Raw genomic sequence first — 25689 nt, forward strand, 5'->3', positions numbered from 1 at the left:
GTGAAGGTGTGATTATGAAATGTGAGGTGAGGGTGCGCTTCCCAACACTGTCAGTAGTGTAGGTGTTAGTTAATGCCACAGCCAGAAACATCTGCGGGGGAAAAAGTTCTATTTTTAAGAGGTTTACTCAAGGAAAGGTATACGGCACACGCTTCGTTCTCGAACACATCCTTCTTTTGTGCCACCAGCAGCTTCAGTCGGACCAGCAGTCAGTGTCACCTGTGATTCTGGCAGGCGGTTTGTCTCATCTCCGTCTCATTGTGAGAGTTCCAGCGCCTTCATTAGCAACTCGGCTCGTCACACTGCCTTTAAACGCTGATAATGTGATAATTAAAACAGCTGACGAGCACGAGCTGTCATCGCTGTGGCAACAAAAAGCCTCATTTACAGGTGGAAGAATCGCAATGCATCATGCAGGTTTACCATCCACCTCCAATATAGCTGATAAAAACCTGACAAAAAAATATACTGGGTGGTATAACGGTATAGCAATTGTTTCAGATTGAATACCGTAGTATTTTGATAAAGTATACACTATACCTGCCAAAAGTTTGGGGTCAGATTGTTTTGAAAGAATCTCCTTTGCTCACCAAGGCTGCATTTATTTGTTTAAAATACAGTGAAAACAGTAATATTGTGGCATATTGTTATCATGTAAAATTGCTGTTTTCTATAGTGAATATATTTTAAAATGTAATTTATTCCTGTGATTCAAAGCTGTATTTTCAGCATCATTACTCTTAAAGGGGATAGTTAGGGATAGTAAACTTTAAATACTATCCTTAAAGGGATAGTTCACTTTGAAATACATTTTTGGTATGTTTTAGCTTACCTCAAGGGCATCCAAGATGTAGGTGTCTTTTTTTCCGCAGTAGTTTCAATTTTGATATTTTTAGGTCAAACCGTTCTTGTCTGTCAGTCATATAATGCAGGTCTATGGTCATTATCTCAAAACACAAGCACAGAGTCCAAATTAAAACAATTCCCCGTCGTCCAAATTAAACAATTCCCCATCGTAAGTACACATTGATGGCCTAAGACACGAAACGAGCGGTTTGTGTGAGAAAACGAACAGTATTTATATCGTTTTTACCACTTATACGCAGCCATGTCGAAGTGATCTGATCTGACGTGTACGCAGACTGGTGCATAGATATATACACTAGATGTCGCCTTGTCTACGGCAGTTCATTGGAACGAATGTCTTTAAGGCGACATCTAGTGTGTATATATCTATGCACCAGTCTGCGTACACGTCAGATCAGATCACTTCGACATGGCTGCGTATAAGTGGTAAAAACGATATAAATACTGTTCGTTTTCTCACACAAACCGCTCGTTTCGTGTCTTAGGCCATCAATGTGTACTTACGATGGGGAATTGTTTAATTTGGACTCTGTGCATGCTCTTTGAGACAGTGACCATCGACCTGCATTATATGACTGACAGACAAGAACGGTTTGACCTAAAAATATCAAAATTGAAACTACTGCGGAAAAAAAGACACCTACATCTTGGATGCCCTTGAGGTAAGCTAAAACATACCAAAAATTAATTTCAAAGTGAACTATCCCTTTAAGTCACATAATTCTTCAGAAATCATTCTAATATGCAGATTTTATAAAACATTTCTTGTTATTATCAGTGTTGAAACCAGTTGTGCCGCTTCATATTTTTATGGTATATTTTTATCGTGATGCATTTTCTTTCAGGAATAGGATAGAAAAGTTCAAAAGAACAGCATTTATGTGACATAGAAATAAAAGTCTTTAATGTCACTTTTAACCAATTTAATGCTTAATAAGTATTAATTTCTTTCTGAAAATCTTTCTGACCCCAAACTTTTGAATGGTGGTATACCATGGTATTTGCATGGTGCCATGTCCAAAAATATCTAACTCGAATTGTCACTAAAACACACCCGGAAGTCATTCCCGTTGGAGTTCTTCCAAACTTTCTCCTCAGTGTGTTGAGTGTGTGTGATTCACTATAAGAGTAGTAGGTGGCAGATAGATGCATTTCCCCTTTCTCTCTCCATCTCTTTCTTTCAACTACACAATGATTTATTACCTGAAAAGACCAGAGAACTAATTAGTGGAGTAATTAATTAATTTAAATTTGCATATTTGCATTTGCAATTAGTGCAGTCAACTGATTAGTCTGAAATGAGGAGTTTGACTCATCAGATGCTGGTGTGAACTGGACCAGAACGTGCAGAATGCCAGCTGAGGCGTTTTGGGGGGCAGATTGTGAATGCGTGTGCGTGTGTGTGTGTGTGTGTGTGTGTGTGTGTGTGTGTGTGTGTGTGTCCAAATGTTGCCGTTTTGGGGACTGCCCTCTGCTGCACAGAGAAATATTTACTGGAAAAGTAGTAGTTTGTCTGCTATATGATTTAAAGACGATGAAGCGTAAACTAAACACAGCTGCACTTCTAACAGTCTTCTCGCAAGACTGCACTACAGAGATTCAGAGCTGTCACACACCGTGGGCCTAAGTTACCGTAGCACTTAACGCAACAATATCTAACACCAACAAAACCATGCTACTACACTGTTTTATCTGTAGGAATATATGTGATGTGCGCATGCTTTCATTCAAAATGCATTCCTCAAAGTATCAGGAACCAGAGGTGTAAAGTCCAGGTTCAGAAAGTAAAAGTCCTCCTCTGTATTTTGTCCCAATCACCTGGATATGCTAATTAGCACTGTTTTTCAGCTAGGAGATAGAACTAATTAGTGAAATCAGCTGGCTGAGTTCATGGGTGGAATAAACATATGGCAGGACTTTTACTTTCTGACCCCTGGACTTTACACCTCTGTAAGGAAGTGAATCAAAATTTGACTCTCAGTGACTATTTCTTAGGAAATAGTCAAATCCAAAAGACTTGTCTACAAAAATGTAATGAACATTTCCACTATTATTTAATGAAAAAACGATGCAGTTTGTTGAATTGGCCCAATAGCGGGGCAAGTTGTTGCAATCAAACTGCTTTGCAATTGCTTCTCCAAAAAAATAAACACATAAGTAAAGCAAAAATGTCAAATATAACAATTATATATCACTGTAAAATAAATAAATAGTTGAGTTAACTTTAAAAAATAAAGCAACCAACTGCAAAGCATTTTTTAGTTCACTCAACTTCAGTGGTTAAAGTTGTGCCAACTCATTTTTTGAAAGTTCACTGAAGCTATTGGTTTCAGTTCAGTATACCTTTCTCAGTAAGTACATCTATAGTTATTATGCGTTTGTTTAAAGTTGAAGAGGGGGTTGAGTGAACTTTAAGAAATACTGTTTTATTATGATAAATACTATTTTTTTTTATAAATAATGGTTTCATAAGGAATTTATAACATTTAAAATAGTAAAACAGTTATGGAAGACAAAGCAACAAATTAAATAGCAAGAACATTCAAAGGTAACATTTTAAATGTGAAGAAAAGAAAAGAAAAGAAAAGCATACTGTATGAAAACATCATTTTCAGCCAATGACTTTATTGAAAACACATATCTTGCACCAATCTGATGATGATGAAAAATATGAACTCTTCTCTTGAGAACAGTTTGTTCAACATTTCAGTTCATTATATGATTCTTGTCTCTCAGAGTGATTTTGCTGTGTTCACCTTATTATGTTTACCTAATAAATATTGCAAAAATATGAATTCTTGAGACATATCCATTGTGACAACTTGCCTTATAGGGTGAATTCAGGTTGATATGGACACTTTTTACAATTGAAATGACTGAGAAAAAGTTTCCCATTCACCCCTAAATACAGTCTCTAAAAGGCACAGTTCTGACACCAAAGCGAGGCTTTATAGCCTATATATTGCACATGACAGCACAATGAATTCATTCTTTGCTGTTTACCAACTGAATGCTCCTTAACATGTATATGCACGCAGGCTATTATTCATATTTACTGTAGGTGCAGAGATTTGATGTAATATCTGAGCATTTATTATCCATCAGACGACTCTAACATGCATAGTGAAGACATCTCAACTGATTTGCTCTTGCCTGCAGCATCCGTCGCCCTATAATCAAATACACGCTTCACTTTAAAGTCTAAATCATTTAGTCGTTTCTACACTGGTATTGCCGCAGCAATACTGGCATTAATCTCTTCTTTTTTTACCCGGAGTTTTTTGACGGTAAATGAGAGCCTCCCGGTGCCCATTACCGTGCGCACCAGATGATGAGAGCGGAATGAAGGTCCCTGGAGACTGCATCATGTGACCAACAAAACGTCAGTGGCAGATGGCATGGGTACCAGCGCTGGTGCCTGGCATGGGTGTCATTTCTCTGTGAAAGAGAGAGAGAGGGAGAGGGAGATTAAAGGAATTCATACAGCTCCACATCAAGCACATGGGAGGCAGCTCTGAACGTCGCAAGGAATTTGAACATGCGAGCTGAAAACTGAACGAAACAGGTGAGCCGTTGAAACCAGTCTGATTTAGAGCTTCAGTTTTTGGCATGGATGTGTTATTGTTGTGTTTATTGTAAAAAAAACAAAAAAAAAAAAAACGCTTAGCTCCAGTCTTTGCTACCTTATTTGTGTTGGTACGACAGGCATTATGGTTTTGAGTTCAGCCAGGATTGTTCTTGCTATATTTTTAATTGTTGTTTGTCTGAGTAGGGCAGTACAGGGAGTAACATCGCCAGATTAACCAATTAGAAATGAGCTACAGGAGTGAAATCTCTATCATACATGACCACCACCCTCCTGAGCTGACAATAGAAGCTGTAAATCTGTGTGAAAAACGTTTACAGAACAACACATTTGTGTTGATTAAGTATAATTTCACGTCTGGTTAGTAATTTGATTTGTGATCATGTTAATGAATGTTAAAATGACAAAATGTGCATCATCTGAATCAGCAGGTTATCATTTGATTTGACATAAAACATCAACACAAAATGTATATGCTTAAAAAAAAAACCCCTGGAAATATGATTCATGATCATAATGCGTACATTGGAACATTTTCCAATTCTCTTGCACTCAAAAATTGAACAAAATAAACATCGTGCAGGCCTATAGATTTGAGTGACAAACACATTCTGATGGGTTTTTTGTGGGGGGGTTTATTTTTTTATTTTTTTGTTAGCCTTCTATATTTGTTAACTGTTTTGAATGAAAATGCTGATCATTTCAAAGGACATTTTGGGATGGCAAAATAATGTAATCATATCACTACGTTAATGCACAAAGTGGACAATATAGTGGGATAGATTGTAAAAATTCCACTCTTTTTTTTCTTGACAGGTGTTTACACCGTTTAGGGATAAGTTATACATTTCTAAACTAGTTTGTAGCAGACAAATATCAAAATCTGAAACACATTTTGAAATTTTTTTACATGCATGTTGGACCAACATAGCCTTGTTATAGCTTTAGTAAAAAAAAAAAAAAATCACGTTATATAATCGATGTTATAAAACAAAACGTAAAAGGCTCTTCAACAGCTAACCACTGACCATATTTAGTCGTAAATAATTTGTTTTTAATACTTTAGTAAGCCATGGGTAGTTATGCTTCCGGGTATTTGACGTCAAGACTGTTTTATTTTGTTGTTCATTTTTGTTGTTACACAGGGACGATGCTAACCGTACCATTTGAAGACCCAGACATGATGCGCGAGTCTCAGTTTGGTGCGACATTCACGCGTCAAGAAGACGCGCGGACACTCAATAGCGCCGAGCTCAAGGAGGCAGAGGACGACAACACGGACAGGGAAGACGAGGAGGAGGAGAGAGAGGAGGACGAGAACGATCACCCGAAGAAGAAAGGCGCGCGTAAAAAGAAATTCTCTGAAGGACGCGGCGAACGTGTCAAAGTGCGCCGCCAAGAAGCGAACGCGCGCGAGCGCAGCCGCATGCACGGCCTCAACGACGCGCTCGAGAGCCTGCGCAAAGTCGTGCCGTGCTACTCCAAAACGCAAAAACTCTCCAAGATCGAGACTTTGAGGCTGGCCAAGAATTACATATGGGCTCTATCTGAGACTCTGAGCGCGGGGAAGAGGCCTGACCTGCTCGCGTTCGTGCAGACCCTGTGCAAGGGCTTGTCGCAGCCCACCACTAACTTGGTCGCGGGTTGCTTGCAGCTGAACTCCAGAAATTTCCTCACAGATCACAACGGGGACGTGTCGTTCTCGGGCAGGCCTCAGTATGATTCTCTGTACCCGTACCCGAACGCTGCTGAGATGGCCACGCCCACTGGCCTCAGCTCTGGGACCCGGGACAGCGTCAAACCGTTCCGGCCCTACAACTATTACGCGTCCTACGAGTCCTATTACGACAGCGCCTCTCCGGAGAGCAGCAGCCCTCGTTTCGAAGGCCAAATGAGTCCTCCGATTAATTACAACGGGATTTTCTCGCTTAAAAAACACGAGGACCAAGTCGAGTACAGTAAGAACTGCCATTATGGGATGAGATACTGTAACGTTCCCGGCCGGGGCTCCATGTACCGCGTTTCCCCAGACAGCCATTTTCCTTATGACTTACATCCCCGCAGCCAATCGTTCCAGAGCCAGGACGAATTAAATACTGGTTTCCATAATTAAAAGCGAGCATAGGGGTTGGACGCCAGCTACACTAATCTGTTAATTAATTAGGGCGTGTTGCTGATTGTTTTGCTTTGTTTTTGGCACGTTTGATTTCATCATAAAATACTGTAAAATCAATTCTATTTATTTCAGACTGCATAGGTTGCTCATGCATCGACGCAGGCTGTGGTAGGCCTATTACAATCAATTAATCGAAAAACTAAAATTCTTGTCTCGTATATACTGTGGAAATGGATTTATTTGCGTGTTACATGAAACACAGAATCATGATAGCAATAATGGAACTATGCAACACAGTATATTATCGTGCAGACATGTAAATAGCCTTATTGTGTGAATTTTATTATTTATTGACATCTGTGTCTTTGAACTATATACGCACCCACCCTTTTGACTGATTTCGCTTCATGTAAACAAGAAAACTATTGTGATTTTGCAACGTGGAAATGTTTTTCCTATTTATTTTGTTGACAGAGGAGCATCTCGGGTCTTGTGAATGATGTGAACTTGAGGGGCTCGTGCACTTCGGTCGGCTTGTGGAAATAAATCTTAAATGTGATCAACTGTGTTTATGCTCTTTCTTGAGGAAGTCACCTAAAAGATGAACATGCAGCATTAATAGAAAATATTAGACCATATACATTAACGTAGCCTACTATTATTTATAAGCAGAATACAGTTCGGCATCAGACTGTAATCGCGACATTTACGTTTTAAATGTAGGCCTATTATTATTAATTTAATAATGTATAAATGTATTATCATTAAGTTATCAGATTCATATCTGATAATAACAGGAGAAATAAAAACGAATGTAGAATGTAAAAATTAAAGAATTAAAAAATATAAAGAAAGCGTGTCTTTAAAAGTGGCTAGTTTAGTAAATACAGAAAAAAAACCTCTATGCATCTCTAAATAACGTTCTTAATATTCTCAGTTTATATTGCAATAAACTTATATTGCAATAAACTTTTACACTTGATAAATCCTCCACAGCACTAATGAGTCTGACATGTATGACAGCTGACAATCGGACCGAAAAACACTTGGGCGATATTTGTTGTTTGTAATGCTTTTTTTGAGTGAAGGTTAAGCAAAAAACTTGAAATAATAAATATTCAATTAGCAATTGTTTGCATTTGACCTTATGTTTATTCATATTTGGATGTAAGTGCTCCACTGGGGTTTCAGCATGACCATGTTGAATTCATTATGACCTTTTACAAGCTTGTTAATAATGTATGTTAACCAAATAACGAACTTTAATGCAATTTATTATTGTTTAGATTATTTATTTATTATTGTTATTACCGTAATTATTATAAATAAGATATTAGATAAAACATCGAATGAATTTACATGTTTGCAGCTGTCCTACAGATTTTTTCAGATCAACAAGGTATTTTCAGATGTCGGAAAACACAAGTCGGGAGATAACAGTTGCTGTATGTTGATTTAAAATGTAAATTATATTTTTTTTTATTCTAGTTTTTGAGTATATATTTTTAAAATTATTATTTAAGATTTTTCGAACACATTTTCAAAGTTTGTTTCGCAGTTTGTAAAACGAAGAGACGAAATTCAAGATCACTGAAACAAGATCAGTGACTAATTCTGTGACTCTTCTTTTTCTTCTTTATTATTATTATTATTATTAGGCTACATTTAATTAATATAATATTATTATTCAATTCCTCTCTTTTTGAGAGTCAAACGAATAGTTCTCGATGGCGGACAGAATTGACTCAATGCCAGAGTTTGACCGACTGTCACACAAACCGCTTTTTATACGTATCCGACCATTAAAATATTTAATAGATAAAACGGCAATTGCAAATGTGTTACTTATTTAGAAATAAATTTAGAAATAAAATGTAAAATTCCATTTATCAGAAACCGAGCATTTATCTGTCTGTTTTACAGTCTAATCTGTTCGCGACAAATTTGTCAGTGAGAATTATACAGCCATTTAAAGTTTCTATATCTTACAGTTTATCAGATAGCACGTGAAAATTAAACACGACGTTAAACATTTATGAATACTTTGATTTTTTTTTTTTTTTTTTTTTTTCAGTCAAGCTTAAAATATAGCCTGTACTGAAGTTTTAAACCATATACGTAAACATCGTTTGTATATTTGGTTGTTAAAATAAAATAAAATAGAATAAAATAAAATTGTTGAGAAGGAAAATGAAACCCATGCTGGTTTTTGCTCCTCTGTGACATCAACTTGTCCTGCTCTTATAGTGTGAAAATGTGTCTCTGTGTTTGGCATGTGAATCTCTGGAGCTGGAAACCTCCAGGCCAATGACACCATCCTTCCTCTCACACTCATCCTCTCCTTCAGTCAGCCTCTGACAGCTGCTCCCTGACAGGAGGAGTGTGTGTGCAAAGTGTGTGTGAGAGAGAGAGAGGTCTGCAGGCAAACAGTCTCGGGGGTGAAGGTCTCAATGCTTGGCATGCATTTGCTCTCCTTTGACTGAGAGGTTAACCGTGAATGTGCCATGTCTCTCTCTCTCTCTCTCTCTCTCTCTTTCTCACAGGAGAATATAGAGGTAAAGTATAGCAGCATATGGCATATTCTGTGTGGGTGGCAGAGCTGGGGGCGTCAGTCTGGCTTTTATATGGACACAGTTTTCACATTCATATATTCTTATAGTCCATGCGACCCATATTAAAATGCTATTCATAATGTATGCAACACATGCATATATAACACATACAATCAACTTACTCTAAGTGAATCAATTAACGAGTGGCTCATAATTGCACCCTATGGCTTAATTGTCAATATGTCACAAGTAAATATGAATAGCATTTACAATAAATTACATTGCTTCATGAAAATATACAGTCTGTGAGATGCAAGGTAAGACAAGCAAACAGATGGATGGATGGATGGATGGATCGATAGATAGATAGATAGATAGATAGATAGATAGATAGATAGATGTATTGTTAAATTGAATACAATGTATTTTATTAGTATAACGTCTTTTTTTATTATTATTACGTGGTCATAACATAATTAGTGTCTTCTCAATTCACAAAATAACTCTTGGAAAAAAATCACTGAGGATAAAAACATTTGTGAGTTAAAAAAAGAGAGAAAATAATTGTAAATGCTTTGTTTGTCTATTTTACCGAATATAATGAAATGAAAAGAAATAGAATTCCAGTCCTGATAAATAGCAATTATTTAAATGGACAAACAGTGTCTTGAATGGTTAAAGGGCACAATTCCTCTGAGTTTGGCATTGCCTAAGATAAATAGCCTGTTAGAAATAATCTTGGTGATTAAAAGTGAAAAATGCTCTGCCCCCACAATGGTGATTTACCACCTTAAACTTTGGCTGCAGAAGTGAATAATAATTCCCAGAGAGAGAGAGAGAGAGAGAGAGAGAGAGAGAGAGAGAGAGAGAGAGAGAGAGAGAGAGAGAGAGGGAAAAAGGACAGCTCTAGTCACATCGTCAACCCTCCCCAAATTTCCAGCCTTCCCCGGGACACAGATGGCATGGGACACAAAACTCTCCCTATTAAATTCCTAATAATCATTTCTCTTGTGGAATGGTGTGAGAGACTGGGGAGGGGAGGGGTGAGGCCGAGGGATCTGCTGTTTTAATTAGATGCTTTAAGGAGCAGAGGCGGTGTGGGAAGCAGTGCATTCTGGGAGTGATGGGTGCAGGGCTGCCATAAAATGACACCACAGCAGAAGCCAGAAGCTCATTTGCATGTCAGATTGGCATCGGATTGGCACGAGGCCTGGGCACTGGGAAACACTTCTGAACTCAGCAGTCAGAGGTCTGAGGAGGAGAGAAAGACTGCAATTATGTTCCAGTGTGAGAGTCTATTCGGAGAAATGAGAACAAAAATTACGTAACAGTATTGCATGATACTATTTTTTTTAAAGCAAGAAGACCCATTCCAAAACAAATATTCATACAGATCTTGACTGATTAATGTGATTGTTTTTTCGTCATACAATGCCTACACAAATGTGCTGCTTGTGTGTGTGTGTGTGTGTGTGTGTGTGTGTGTGTGTGTGTGTGTGTGTGTGTATAGGCGCGCGCAGGCCTATAGCTATAGCCTATTAGTGTTATCAAACAATTAATCGCGATTAATCGCATTTTACAAGTTCGTTTATGTAATGTGTGTGTGTGTGTGTGTGTGTGTGTGTGTGTGTGTGTGTGTGTGTGTGTGTGTGTGTGTGTGTGTGTGTGTATCACAAAATAACTTAAGTTAATCGATTTGACAGCCCTAATTAATATTTAACATTTTAAATAAATCATTTTATATTTATATAATATTTATATCAATAAAAACAATATTACATAATTATGTATAGAGTATTTTAAGACTATATATTTTTTTGTTAAATTTTAATAGATAACATCACACTGCAGGGCATTCATTATGACAAGAATCGTGTAATGAAATATTTTTCAGCTCAATCTTAAAAAAAATCATATTTTAAGATGACTTGTGAATTGTTTTGTTTTTTTATTCAGTCAGGGATAAAAATATAGCCTGTGCTGAAGTTTTAAACCATACGTACATTTGGTTGTAAAATAAAATAAAATAAAATAAAATAAAATAAAATAAAATAAAATAAAATAAAATAAAATAAAATATATAAATGCACACACACATAGCATTATGATAGCAAATAATAGCATTTACACTCTACACAGGGCTAACTTTACAGATCTATTTTCATACAGAATGAAGTTTCAATTTCATAGGAATGAACATGATACAGCCATTGATTAAACATGTATGAGTTCCCGTCATTTATATAAATCATAAGTTTATTGGAGCCCCAAAAAGACTAATAAGAGACATATTTAACTTCCATTAGTAAAACGTGATGGCAGATCATTTATAATAGTGTGGTCCTTGCTGAGAGGCTGAACGCTATTAAAGAGTTCATCTCGAAGAACTTCATATATTGACACTTGTACAAAGTCACGATTTAATTACAGCACAAGAGAATGCAGAACAGACAAAGGCTTGAACAGACCTGCGTGCGTAACATGCTCGAGGCACAATGCTAAAGTTAAAAGTGTGTTTTCCTCTTCTTATCATCAGCTATTTGAAATAAAAGTGATTTTAAAGCCTCGGCACAGAAAATAATCCTACATTAAATGAACATTAAACTGAGCAGCTTTCCATGTGTCAGATTTCTCCATGTCTGTGCTGTTTGTCTGTGAGCTAATGGGACACGTTCCAACTGCCATTACCCAGAAACACACCTGCTGTTCACAACTGAAACCAAAATCTAAAATAAATCAGGCTGTGTGGAGTTGAGTGGAAAATAAAATCTAAACTGCTCGAGTGTGAAACTTCTGCCAGCATCACAATCATTTTAAACTGTTCAAACGAAACTCTGCCTAAATCTCAGAAAGAAATGTAGCCTACAAAAGCTCTCACAAGGGCGGTGTGGCTACTGTGTGGAATTGAGAAACTCTTGTTATTAGCGCCACCGGTGGCCGTTAAGTGAACTGCAGCCAGCCACTAATTGCTCGTGATCGTGCAAATGCGGTCAGAAAATGGAAGTTAAGAAAATATCTGAGCGATGTGGATATGTTTCCACCAGCCCTGCACTTCACCTGCATCATGCCGAATGATGAGGTAGGCTACTTAAAATTAGCTACACTTTTATGATAGTTTATAGGCTATAGCCTACATAGGTCTATTTGAGACTACAGACTATATAGATCTGGCAGATTAGTTTGAATGAATCCATTTTCTTTGCATGACACATTGACATTGCAGCACAGAATGGCTCTTTCGGCATTATCCTAAACATTGCATTCGTTTCATGTGTCTTAGAATGGAAGAGAGGATATCAGACCGCGTGTAAACGTCACATCCTTTTGATTTTCCCGCAAAAACGTCCAGTGTTCTTCACATAAAAAACAAGTCTACAGACTTTCATAGGAAACTTAGGAAGACTGGGAAGATCTCGTTTTTTAAAGTTACAACCTGTTCACACTTTGGCAATAAAAAAGTGATTAATAGCCTATACAATTTCAAACAGCCTTTTAAAGGTTCATATTAGTAGCCTACCTAAGATGTATATAGGCCTATTACTGCCTAAATTGTATTAGTAGCCTACCTTTTGAAAGGGTTCTTTTTTTAGTGTAATAATGAAAAACAATTTGTGTATTATTGTTAACCTTTATTTAAACAGGCAAGTCACTTAAAGCTGCAGTCCGTAGTTTGCCCTCTTTGTCGCTATCTCTGTTCGAAATCTGCAATTGCAGTTATTCGCGGAATTATCAACTTCACGTGGGTTGTGCCTCGGCTCGGCACAGCGCGGATGAATCCAATGTTTTGAGGAGAATGTGCGGCTGTCAGTCACCGCGCCGGTGTGGATACTGTCATTCGGAATCACAGATTCTACTTTTTTGGAAGTATGACCAACATAATTTTCACCGGAAAATGTCATCTGAACAAGTAAGTAACATCCACTTTTGTTCTGACCAACTTAGGGAAAATAAGAATTGCAGTAAATCGCGCTGATTAAATCTAACGATCGCTCATCATATCACATCAAACTGTACAAATTATACTTTGTTCTCAAATTGTTAATGTTTACAACATCAGCATTGCGTGACTACATTTAATGCCCCAATATTTATCCTTGATTTCCGCATGGCCCGGTTGCAGTCTCTTTTTTTCTGAAGCCACAGTCTTTTGCATTTTACAACGGGTGAATCTCCAGTTGTCACTGGTGATTGTCATTTGAACCTTTCTGAATCCGCCATCAAATTGATAAGTTTATATCAAGTGCTGTGAGAAAAGGCTATAAATCTCCACCTCCAGCATCCTTACACGCCTCCAGTATAGCCTATTAGCCGAGACATCTTCTTAATGTGTACAGATGTGACGTAATGACGCTAAGACATGGAAATCCACCAGTACCACTGGAATTAAAAACATTATTACAAGCTACCGTTTTGAATCGAGCTAAGGCAAGCAGATAGTTTTGAACACTGGTTGGTTCTGTACCTAATAAAATTTTTTATTTTGGATCATTTTTAACCCCAAAAAGTTACGGACTGCAGCTTTATTTCCCTGAGAATCAAACCCATGATGACCTTAGCGTTGCATGCATTAACGCTCTACTGTTTGAGCTACAGGAAAGCACACACATATGTTGTGATAAAAACACTTCCTTCCTAGTAGTTTTTTAAATGCAGAGATTGAAATAAATGACTCCAATTTCAATGACTAGTAGCACATTCCAATCATTTGGAGCAGCAAAACCAAAAGCAGAGCGACCATAAACAGTTTTTTTCTCCCATAATCAAAATAATATGATTAGATGATCGGGTTGAATATGTACTAACATGTGATTGCAGATATTTGGGTAATAGACCTAATAGGACTATATAAATAAAAATACACCAGTGTATTTCCCGTCTAATATGTAATGACATCCAATTTAAAAGGGAATACAGAATATTGTATATATACAGGAATATTGTATATGGATTCATTTTGCATAGCCAGGACCACTTACAATTGATTTAAAAAGTTAATATTTTGTTGTATATTCTATGGCAGTGAAAATTCGAATGTGTCGGTTACATAAGACAAAAACCTTGAAAACAATCCATGCATTAATTTCATAGCCTCTTAGTAAACAACACACCGGCTGGGTGAATTCATGAAGACTGGGGCATTTGCCCCGGAGGCTGCAAGTAGCCTGATATTTTCAAGGTGGAGGTGTACTTGACCCCGGGCTCCTGGAGCTTCAACACCAGATGTGTGATTGTGTGTTTACACTGCTGTTCGCTGAACTATGAACTGTTGAAGCTGCTCATTCAAAGTCATTCGCTGTTTTGTATTTCATGCTTCTCTCACATACGATCACACAATGCGTCTTGCATTACGCGTATTTCTATAGAGCTGTAAAAAATATCATAAGATGCTGTATGGCATGGCTTCAAAACAACATTCGCAAAGGCGGCGGAGCTTTGTGACACGCTTCATACTGGGCATCTTTTGATGTACATCTAGTATGCAAATTTATTCTGCACTATTGAGTTTTTTACAAGCAAATGCAATGTTTACATTTCACACAAATTCAACAACAATGCATTGCGTGGCTGTTTTACACAATTTATTTTTATTATACTTGCATTCAAAATGACTTACACATGAGGAATGTGATTTAAGTATAGAAATGTAAGTGTGACAAGACAGCAGTACAAGGTGTTATTTAGTACACTTGATTTACTGTTTATATTTTAATATTTTAATTTAAATTTTAGGTAATGAAAATGTTTTTTTTTTTTTATTGTTTTAGTTTCAGTTTTAAGTAACGTTATTAGCCCTGGTAAAATGTGCATTTATTACTAATTTTATTTTAGTTCCCAAGTTTCTAAAAGAAAATTTAGTTTTCATTTGCCTATTTATAAAACCTACTGATGTGGAAAGAAGAATCATATGGGTATGAAATGACATGAGGGTGAGTATACAGTAAATGACAGATTTTTCATTTTTGGATGCTCTATTGCTTTAAAGTACACATGTGGCCTAAACAGTACATTGATTTTTTGACAGTCACATTTCACCCTCTGTCCTCCTGTCCTGCACGCCGTTCTGTTGTTCAGCTCATGATGTTCCTCTGTTCCACCTGTCCACCGGGACAGCCCTGTTCTCCAGGACTCCGCCCCTGTCTCTTCCTGTCCTGCGATTGGACGGAAGTGAGCTATCTGACTGCTGAGGGGGGGAAAAACTTGGTTCTCATCCAACAAAGTGTCATTGGGGACACGCATGGCCTGCTGGAGGCAGAGACTCGGGCGCTAATGGGGCCCGCAGCAGCACCTGGGGATTTTGCAGAGAGGGCTGGAGGAGGAATTCAGAATGCCTCGGTAACCAGAAGGACTGTTTCCTCCTTTCACTTTTTTGTTACCTTACTATCGAAATGCCATGGTGTGGTAGTCCGCAATCTGTCATGTTTGTTTGTCATTAGCTGTTGGTTGACAGTTTGGTTTTGGATAGATAGATAGATAGATAGATAGATAGATAGATAGATAGATAGGGTAACATATTATATATATAGATAGATAGATAGATAGATAGATAGATAGAGATAGATAGATAGATAGATAGATAGATAGATAGATAGATAGATATAGGGTAACATTATATATATATATATATATAGATAGATAGATAGATAGATAGATAGATAGATAGACGGACGGAGGAGGGACGGACGGATAGACAGACAGACAGATGAGACAGACAGACAGACAGATAGATAGATAGATAGATAGATAGATAGATAGAAATCATACAACATAAACCCCAATTATATCATATTGGATTGATTTATTTTAGGCAGGTGGCATAATGAACCTGAACTCAATAATAACTCAATAACACACAAGCAAAAAACTTCTTTCGACAAACTTGTGAAAAGGATCTCAAATATGATGCACATATGTTCACCTAAACCGGATAAGACTATATTTACATGAGCAAAGAAAACGTTTATTATTTCATTAAAAGCTTGTTTGAAAAAAAGAAAGAAAAAATCTGTATGAGAGAGAGAGAGAGAGAGACAGCGAGAGAGAGAGAGAGAGTGGTAAACAGGCAGGGCAGGTGTTGACGATGCTAATGAAACGGATGACAGATGGCGAGTTTCTCCGTCGCTCACTGTGCGGATAATGGATGAAGGTAATCAAATTCCTCTGTGGCTCTGTGACTTTCCTCACAACTTTCCCATCAATAGTGCCATCAAACGCCAGCGCCGCACCTCACGGCTGTCACAAGAACCCTGTAAAACTCCACGCAGCCTTAATGCAAAAGATCTTTTAAAAATTAAAGGTCTGTTCAAACAGGACTTTTTTTTGCATCTGTTTTACCGTGTAAACGCATGCTAGACATATATTTGATCATTGTTTGCGACACACCTCGATGTTTTTTTCTTCTTCAGCGTCTCGCATCAGAAGCGATGTGTTTTTAAAGACAGAACCTCCATTCTGTTGTTTTCAAACACAAGAAGCTGCATCTGACAAAATCTGGACTCCTCCTTTCCATTAATGTGCATAAACACAGAAAGATGCATGGTGGCATATAGGCTATATTATAAAAAGCGATTTATAAAATAGATGCCTAGTTCAGTTAAGAGGCCATAGAGACATTTACATGTCAGGGACTAGTGGAAAGATAGCATTTATTTAGTGAAGAATTTGTCTTTATGCAGCAACCGTTTAATAAAAGCAATAAGATACTCTTTATTATGAATATTATAGTGCAAGATCTGCTGTAGTCTATACGAAGTTGGAATTACATTTTTTTTTTTTCAATTTATGATTCAACATCTTCTGAGAAATAAACATTGTAGAGAATTAATGTAAAAACGAAAAACGAAAAAACACGAAAAGAATTGGAAGCTTGTCTCCAAATCCCACAGAAATGCTGCCTGTTAGTTGTTGACTGATTGGGCAGCAGGACAGCTGCCTTTGGTTTGAGACACAGCCAAAATTCACAATAAAGCAGCCTCTTGTACCTTATTGCTTAATTATACTGATTCCACATTTGATTACAGGTTTTAAGATTTGCTGACATGTGTAGAGAAAAACACACTCCTCTAAAGTGCCACTTATGGCAACAACAAAAAAAGCACCAATATAAACAAAACATTTGGTTTCCATACTTATAATGTAAGCCACTGACATAAAATACACAAATAAATTCTATGCTTAAAAAAAGACAACAGCAACGCATGAACGCATACATACATGGAGAGGAATAGGTTTGGGAGTGAGACATTTTCACAGGTCTGTCTGATAAAACAGATTTTCTCTTGTCAATCTAGCTTAGAGTAACAAGGTGCTAATTACGGCAGATGAATTTCCAGGGCGGAAAAACATATTGGATCTAAAAAGTGTAATTCCTTGTGTGGGAGGGGATGGTGTCAAATTGTGCATTTGTTTCATTTCTTTCAATTTATTTATTTATTCATTCCTTTCTTTGTTTTCTATTCTGATTTCTAGGTGAGATAGATCTGTTCTTTTGTGCTGGAATTAATTAAATCGTTGGTTAAAGAGTAGTCTATAGCAACTCTAGGCCCCAAGAGAAGAACATAAACATGTAATTATTAGCAATAGTCACTATGGGTTTAGTACATTGAACAAAGCCCTAACTCAAAATATTAAACTGTTTGTGCTCTGAGCCTGTTTCAGAATGTAGATGAGAGCAGAAAAAAATCAATTAAATAAATATCCCCAAAATCAACCCAAAATTCTCAGAGATGTGACCAAACTTAAGTTTCGGGACTAGTCTTGCTTAGCCAGACCTTTAGACTGACAGCAGAAGGTCTGGACTCCAAAGCAGTTTTTATTGGCCAAGGACCATCTGACTGACATGTTTAGAGGCATGAAAATGTAACGTCGATGTCCCAATATTAACAGACCGGTGTGGACGTATTCTTGGACGTATTTTAAAGAGTCTACGCTGCAAACTTTACATACTTTTGAAAATCCAGCATTCAGTTAGTTCTGATAAGCGCTCATTGAAACAGTTGTAAACACAACAGCATTCTTTTTCCATGAGGGGGTTTGGCATCACGGCATCTTTGTTTCCAGGCGGACAGTAAAAAAACGCAACTCACACGTCTTCTGGAAATCCTGTAGAATTCAACCAATCAGATGACGACTTTGAAACATCTGAAGTGTATCCTATTTTGAGTGCCATATGCATCAGATGTTTATTCAGCGGTCCGTGGGTGTCAATATTCATCAATATTTACTTAAGTCACCGTCATGTTCACAGGTGAAATTAACTTCTATCATGCAATTGGAAACGGAGCTTAAATTCGTTGTTATCCAATAGCGGCTCGTTTACTCCAATAAGCAATTTTAAAACACAAGCCTGTAGTGTAATATGGTTGTCAGTCATTGTGTCAGATCTCAACAATAAGAGTTTTCATTTCCAATTTTACTTGTCCTGCATGCCATCATTTCACTATAAAGAAGAATGATCAATTATTATCTACAAGGTATGTGTATATATATATATATATATATAGTTTAACATTCTTACTAATACTTTTAAGACAATTACAAGTCATTTGTGCACTTTCAACATCTATGTGAGTCAGCTAGAAACATCGTGTTGGTGAAAAATCTGAAGAATTCGCAACAACAGTTGTGGAATAGATCACAGAAAGCCAAATATTTAAGTTTGCAAGGCATAACAATAGATAAGATAAATTAATGTAAGATTTTTAGTTACAACACATTGGCCCAAAAGGGCAAATGTGAAAACTTGGCAGTGGACTTTTGTTACTTGGGCAGAACACAACCAGAATCCCCCAGACACACTTTAGCAACCACCTAAAACACCCTAGCTTGAGTTTTGCAATGGAAAGCAGTCAAAGCACAAATCTAAGATCAAACACACCACTGTCTAAATAAAGAGTTTAAGCTAAGTCGCTACAGGCAAAACCCTTGGTTTTTCATGGTGAATTTTGAGATTTTTCTACCTAAACATGTCTTCTTTCAAACTAGAGGGAAGAAAAAATCCCATAAAATACACTTTTATGTGTTGAATTTTTTACACCTCTTCTATTTGCATCTTTAGATTTAAATTGCAATAAATATCTTTAAAGGCTGTTTTCTCCAAATGATCTCTACCTATTTTGAAGGTTTTTACAGAGAGGTCTATTCATATATCATTCTATTATATAACATTTTATTCCTAAAATTATGGTGATCTTTTTATGGCTGTTGACAGTGGAGAGATATCTAAAAACCTCTGTGCAAAAACTCTAAATTAACTCTAATATGTTAGCATGTCTAATATGTCTTTAACTCTTTTAATATGTCAAAATAATGAAACAAGAATTTTGAACCTGGAGCTTTATCCAATGTTCAGATTTCTTTTCTGGAAATGTGTGCAATATTAGTGCATATTCAATTAGATAATGCATAATTTACATATTTAAACATAACATTTCAGAAAACTTGTAATACAAATAGTAATACAAAACAATTGTCTTAATGTACTGCGATTAATCACGTGGAGAACTATGGTGATATCTATTAGTCACAGTTTTAACCCTTTTCACCTGTGGTGTTTTGCCTTAAGAGTTGATGCCGTCCAGGGCCATTGTCATAGAAATGTGAACCTGCTTTTATTATTTATGCGTTTTAATGGCCTCTTTGTGCTTTGCAAACAAACTTATAGGCTAATGGAAGCAAGGACATATGGTTTTACATGCATAAAAAAACAATCACATTTGCACATAAGAGTGCTCATCCACGCATGCACCCTCCGATGTTAATGTATAGATAGTTTGATGATGGCGATGGCGCCGGTTGATCCGCGTACGGCTCAGAGAGCTCTGATATCCTCGGGCACCGCTGCCAATCTGCCAGTCGGTATCGTCACACCTTACTGCCTTTAAAGATTGCCCTGCAGAGACAGCAGGGAACGCTGAACAGCCGGGCAGCCCTGGAGAGTTACGAGGTGGGAGCCATGCCAAGACGTGCCCACCAGAGAGAGAGAGAAAGAGGGGGTGAGGGAGGTATCCATCCACAGCTATCATGAAGGACAGAGAGGGGGAATTTAACAGAATCGACACGGATCCTACATGTACCTGCACAGCCAATCAATTCTCAGAGTCTTCGCGACGATGCTGCGTGAGATATATGCGCAAACATGCAGGCCCGCGCCGCCGTAATCCACAGAAATGGCAATGGAAGACAGAATGTAAATGAGGCTGTTATTGCACAGTCGCGTTCATCAAACTGAGCTGGAGAGACTTCAATGGCCCTGATGAATATGCATGCAAATTTGTTAATTAAGTTAATTATTCTGCTGAAAATTCATTTGTCTTCCCAAGGACATTTCTGCAATGATTTTAACATGTTTCTACCATTAGTCATGCACAGTGCAGTTTAAAATCACTTTGTCCACTCTATTTATTTATTTATTTCTCCAAAAGTTTCACTCCCAGTGGGGGACAGTGTGCAAAACCTCTGAGGTCGGCAGGGGTTACGCATATGTGTGCATGTGTTTAAGAAAAGCAAGTTGGTGGTAGCATAAGTTTAAGAGGTCAGTGGATGGCCAGTGTCATTTCGAAAAACATGGCATGCCACAACAAAACTCTTCTGTGTTGATCCGTATAAGTAAAAGCATGAAGAACATGTGTCCCAATTCATATAGCCTACTTATGCACTGCCGTTTTAGATATTGTGAGTAGTGTGAAAATTCCCAAAAGAAAAAGTACAATTTAAATACTTGAATGATGCACTTAATTCACCGAAAAAATGAAGTGTGGAATGTTGGACACTTTATGCATTCAACTGACGCAGCATTAATAGAGTGGGGTGATGACGTATTTTTTGTAGGTCTACACGGAAGTTAGCATCACCCTGGTTCAATAGGATTTATCCATTACCTTTTGTATTATTGCAGAAAATAACCTCTGTGACCAACGAAAAGCGTAAATAATACAATCGGCACAAGTCAAAAGCTAAACTACACCACAGTCACGTGACTTCATCTTCGTCTTTAAAAAAATGTTTCCCTGAAAGTTCAAGTTATACAGTAGTTTGCTAGAGCGTGATTATAAACACCATGAAAACGGACTAGAGAGTAATATCTAGTACTCAATGAGTTTACTTAAAGGGTTAGTTCACCCAAAAATGAAAATTCTGTCAATTCTCTCATGTTGTTCTCCCAACCCCGTAAAACTTTCGTTCATCTTCGGAACACAAATTAAGATATTTTTGATGAAATCTGAGAGCTGTCTCACTCCTTCATAGGCTTCTCTGTAATTGAAAATTGCCGGCCCAGAAAGTTAAAGACAATGTTTAAATAGTCCAAGTGACTACAGTGGCTCAACCATAAGTTTATCAAACGACGAGAATACTTTTTGTGTGCAAAACCCCCCCTAAAATAATGACTTTATTCAACTATTCATTTTCTTCTGTGTGGGCTTCTGAGTGAGTTAATGTAGTGTAACAGTGCAGCGCTTCTGGGTTGTACATCAGAACGTAGGCTCACTATTGGCCAGCATCACACGCATCACACACATGACCAGCGTCGGCCAATAGTGAGAACCAAGTCTGTTCAGACAATTTGAACTAAACCGCTCAATTCAGATGGATTAGTTTTACGATCTCTTCATGAACTTTTAGAAGCATCAAAGTGGTAGTTGCGTAGCTGTCAATGGAGGGAAAGAATCTCTCCGATTTCATCAAAAAGATCTTCATTTGTATTCAGAAGATGAACGAAAATCTTACAAGTTTGGAATGACATGAGGGTGAGTAAATGATGACAAAATTTAAATTTTTGGGTGAACTAACCCTTTAATACTAGATGAGTTTACCTGGGGTGTGTTTCCCCATACAACAAAGTAACTCACTGCTTAACTACCATAGTATGATGCATCATTGAAGAAATCAACTAGCTAGTCACGACTGTTTCCCGAAACCCTATTGTCGCGAATTGGTCGTTCAACCACGTTGGTTAATGATGTCACTCAGGTGGTGGAGTAATTACTACTTTTAATGAATCTTTTTGAGATCGAATTAATGCTACATGTTTTGCTATAAATTACAGTCATGGCATTTGAGGACTATTTCTAATTTTTCTCAGTTATTTTGCTTTATTTCCAGATTCAATCATAGGCTCGTTCTTACATAGAATAGAGCACGTTCACACATGCACAGTATTAAAAAATGACACTTTAAATCTCTTGACAAGCTAAAATACGTAAATTACATTTTTATGTATTCTAAATAAAAGACACAGGATGTACTGAATGTCAGCTTGCATATTTGGCTCAAGATAAGGATTTATTAAGTCCACATGTCATGCAAACTAGAAACTCTGCTTCTAACCACAGGTCGAGAGCTGTCGTTCCAAACACACAACTTTGCGATGCTGTTTGCGATGCTGTTTGCGAATGTTCGTTGGAACCAAGGGGGTAATCCATCAGCCAGAAACCGAAGCTTCCCCGGGCGCCGCCATTGATTAGCAGACCATCACCTGCTGTTAGCATCCATTGACTCCCATTCATTTTGGCGTCACTTTGACAGCGAATAACTTTACATCTGAGGCGTTTAAAGACTCCATTTGTCCTTTATTTATTTCTAAAGAAACAGGAAAATGCATAAAAGGCTCCATTACCTTCTATCTTACGTTATGGCCCCGTAGAAGCAGTTTTTGTAAAAATAGGCTAACGATTGCGTCATAACCACGCGACTCTCTGTCGCACAGTAGAGAGATTACCGTATGGACAGGAGGAGAAGCTTGCGGACAATCGGGGGGACGTGGAGGCAAAATGACAAAATAATTAATCAGAATACTTAGCAAAAGTTGCTCCTGCTCCAAGCTCATGGACACCTCCTACTCACGCAAGTTTCAGAAGGGAATGATTCAGATTTCTCTTGGCACAGCTACTAGAAGACAGACGGGTTGCTCACGTCACATCTATGTCATCAAGCTCAGTTTGAGTCTGCGCAGTACGCTCAGCCATCAGGAAGTGAGTGCTTCTAATTGACTTCACTTTTCTCTGTTGAATCCAATGGGGTCGCTGTGTCCATTTCTTTTACTGTCTATGGTTGGAACGATGGTTTCGGGAAACACCGACTCGTTGAACTATGCTGATAACGATGGAACTTGCGAACATAGCTGGCCAACAATGCTTTTGGGAAACGCACCCCTGATAATGAAGGAACTTGCGACCATAGTTGGCTAACGACTCTTTTGGGAAACTCACCCCTGTTCGGTTGATGTCCCTGACAACCTCCCATTTAGCAACATGTTAGCAACCACCTTTATGTAAATGCTTTTAAGAAATCACCAGAGGGTATTACTGATGTATTTTATATTGTTGAATATTAGGGGAGAGCGGGACACAAAGTAACGCTTTTTGACTTTCTCAGTTTGTGTAAATCTACTTATGGTTCAGAGTATTTGTTTTTTCCCACATTAATTTCCCACATGTCTAGTACAATTATGTGGTTTTGTTTTATTAATACAGCATATACTTTTTTCTGGATATATCCCGAAAGAATGGAAGTGAAATGTGACAACATGCCCCATAGGTGGGGTACATTGTAACATGTGAGGGGCACATTGTAACATGACATACAGAATGACAGCTTAAAATGTTATCTGATCTAATAAAAAAAATATATATACAAGACAAAATAAAATATTTTCAAAATAAAATTAAATTAAAAAACTTTTTCATATAAAATAATGGCAATTTTTAATAATTAAATATAAACTCATTTTTGAGTTTTGACTACGAACACATGAAAACACAGCTATACAACATAGTTCAAAACAAATAAATAATTAGTCATTTCTGAACATTGACTCTCAGTCTTTATTCACCTTTTTCTCATGTTTTCTCAATAAAATGAATAAAACTATAGAATATAATAGCATATTTCTAATAGGGGCACATTGTAACGCGGTGTTACAACATGCCCCCGCCTGCACAACTGGGATTTAAACCCTGCTAGTGTCTTCTGCTAGTTAGCGAAGCAAAATAACATATTGGAGTTTTGAATAATATCAGATTTGTCTAATTTTAAATAAACACAAAAAATAAAGATGAAAAATTTACTTAAGTAAGAAATTTACTTTTGCTATGATTTAATAAATGTCTATGGATATGTTCCAATATATAAATATTTTTTTTTCTATTTTTTCTCTATATAGTGTTGATATGGCAACTAGTAAATACACCAAGTTTCGTCATCCTAGCATGTGTGGAAGTATTTAAAACAAGTGTGTTACAACTAGCCCCATGTTACTTTGTGCCCCGCGCTCCCCTACCTGTGAAAATATCTTGAGCTTGTGTTCACCACAGACCTTATTTCAAGCATTTAACCAAAAAAACAATTGACTTTGGTCAATGGAACTAAAATGCTTACTCATTTCCGGGTTTTGCCCTACAAAAATACGTCATCCCTGCTGCACTCTATTACATTGCGGAGGGCCCTTACGGAACAAAAATATATGGGAATATAGGCTACTGCAAACTATAATGCGATATATTACATACATTTCCATATATGGGAAACTAGTGCTTATATTTTTTAATATACTGCAATATATGCATTGACCATGTATGGCTATATATTCATACATATAAAATATGTATAAATGAAGACAAAAATAGCTTTACATGTCATATTCACAAAGTTTTATCCTTTATTGTGTACATATATTGCATATAGGCCTACATGTTCCCATGTGAATGTATGTTAACACACACACACACACACACACACACACACACACACACACACACACACACACACACACACACACACACACACACACACACACACACATTCACGGGATGAGTTACAACAGATTTCTAGTTCCCAGCATGCTTTGCTTCTGACTGTTAAAGGAGAGCAAATGTTCAAATTAAGTGTTATTTAATGTGTTTTGCTCAATATTAATAGGGGGAGATCTGTTAGTGTTTAATGCTCTATTATTTTGGAATTTAAAAGGTTTTCTGGTATGTCTGAGGTTTTGTGCTGAAGAGTAGAGCCTGTGGTTCGGTTGACGATTGGCCAAACACCATTAAGACTGTAATGTAAAGTAATGTCTGTGCACTCCTCAGCACTGTTATAGTCTCATGGCTGAATATTTTAGTACATGCAGGTGTGCTCGTGCTCATGCTCATGTTAACTAGCTTGAATATATGAAACATTTATAGTGTAAATTATTTATTTTAAAAAATGAAACACATTTTATATTTCTCTATATATGTGTGTTTATGGTGCATGAGTAAATAAATCTGCACTATATTACACATGCAGTACCATATCTGATCACATATACATCTGTATATTATGAAGTGTATTACTGAATATAAAATTACAGACATTATGATATATTAGTAAATATTGTCACATATTTTTCAATATGAAAAGCGGCAATTCTTCATGTATTATCCAATATATTGTAATATATGAATACAATAAATTATTCTGTATATTTTCAAATATACTGTTAAACCATTTAATATGTTGATCATTCATATATAGGGAAATATATTTTCTTTTCATAAGGGGGGGGGGGGGGAGCTATCAGACTCTGATGTTGAATGACAAAA

General features: G+C 37.1%; 1 protein-coding gene across 1 annotated transcript; it reads left to right on the forward strand.

Moving 5' to 3' along the window:
* The first annotated feature begins 4026 nt into the window (after positions 1-4026).
* Positions 4027-7267, forward strand: neurod6b (neuronal differentiation 6b). The gene is made up of 2 exons (XM_082173207.1): positions 4027-4432; positions 5599-7267. The coding sequence occupies exon 2, from the start codon at positions 5604-5606 to the stop codon at positions 6564-6566; it is 963 nt and encodes a 320-aa protein (XP_082029333.1). The 5' UTR covers positions 4027-4432; positions 5599-5603; the 3' UTR covers positions 6567-7267.
* Positions 7268-25689: the final 18422 nt, after the last annotated feature.

Source organism: Leuciscus leuciscus (genome assembly GCF_965113295.1).
Source record: "Leuciscus leuciscus genome assembly, chromosome: 6".
Classification (NCBI taxonomy): Eukaryota; Metazoa; Chordata; class Actinopteri; order Cypriniformes; family Leuciscidae; genus Leuciscus; species Leuciscus leuciscus.

What these genes read in the sequence shown, in the direction of transcription:
- neurod6b (XM_082173207.1), top strand. Translation starts at nt 5,604, where the DNA reads ATGCTAACCGTACCATTTGAAGACCCAGACATGATGCGCGAGTCTCAG.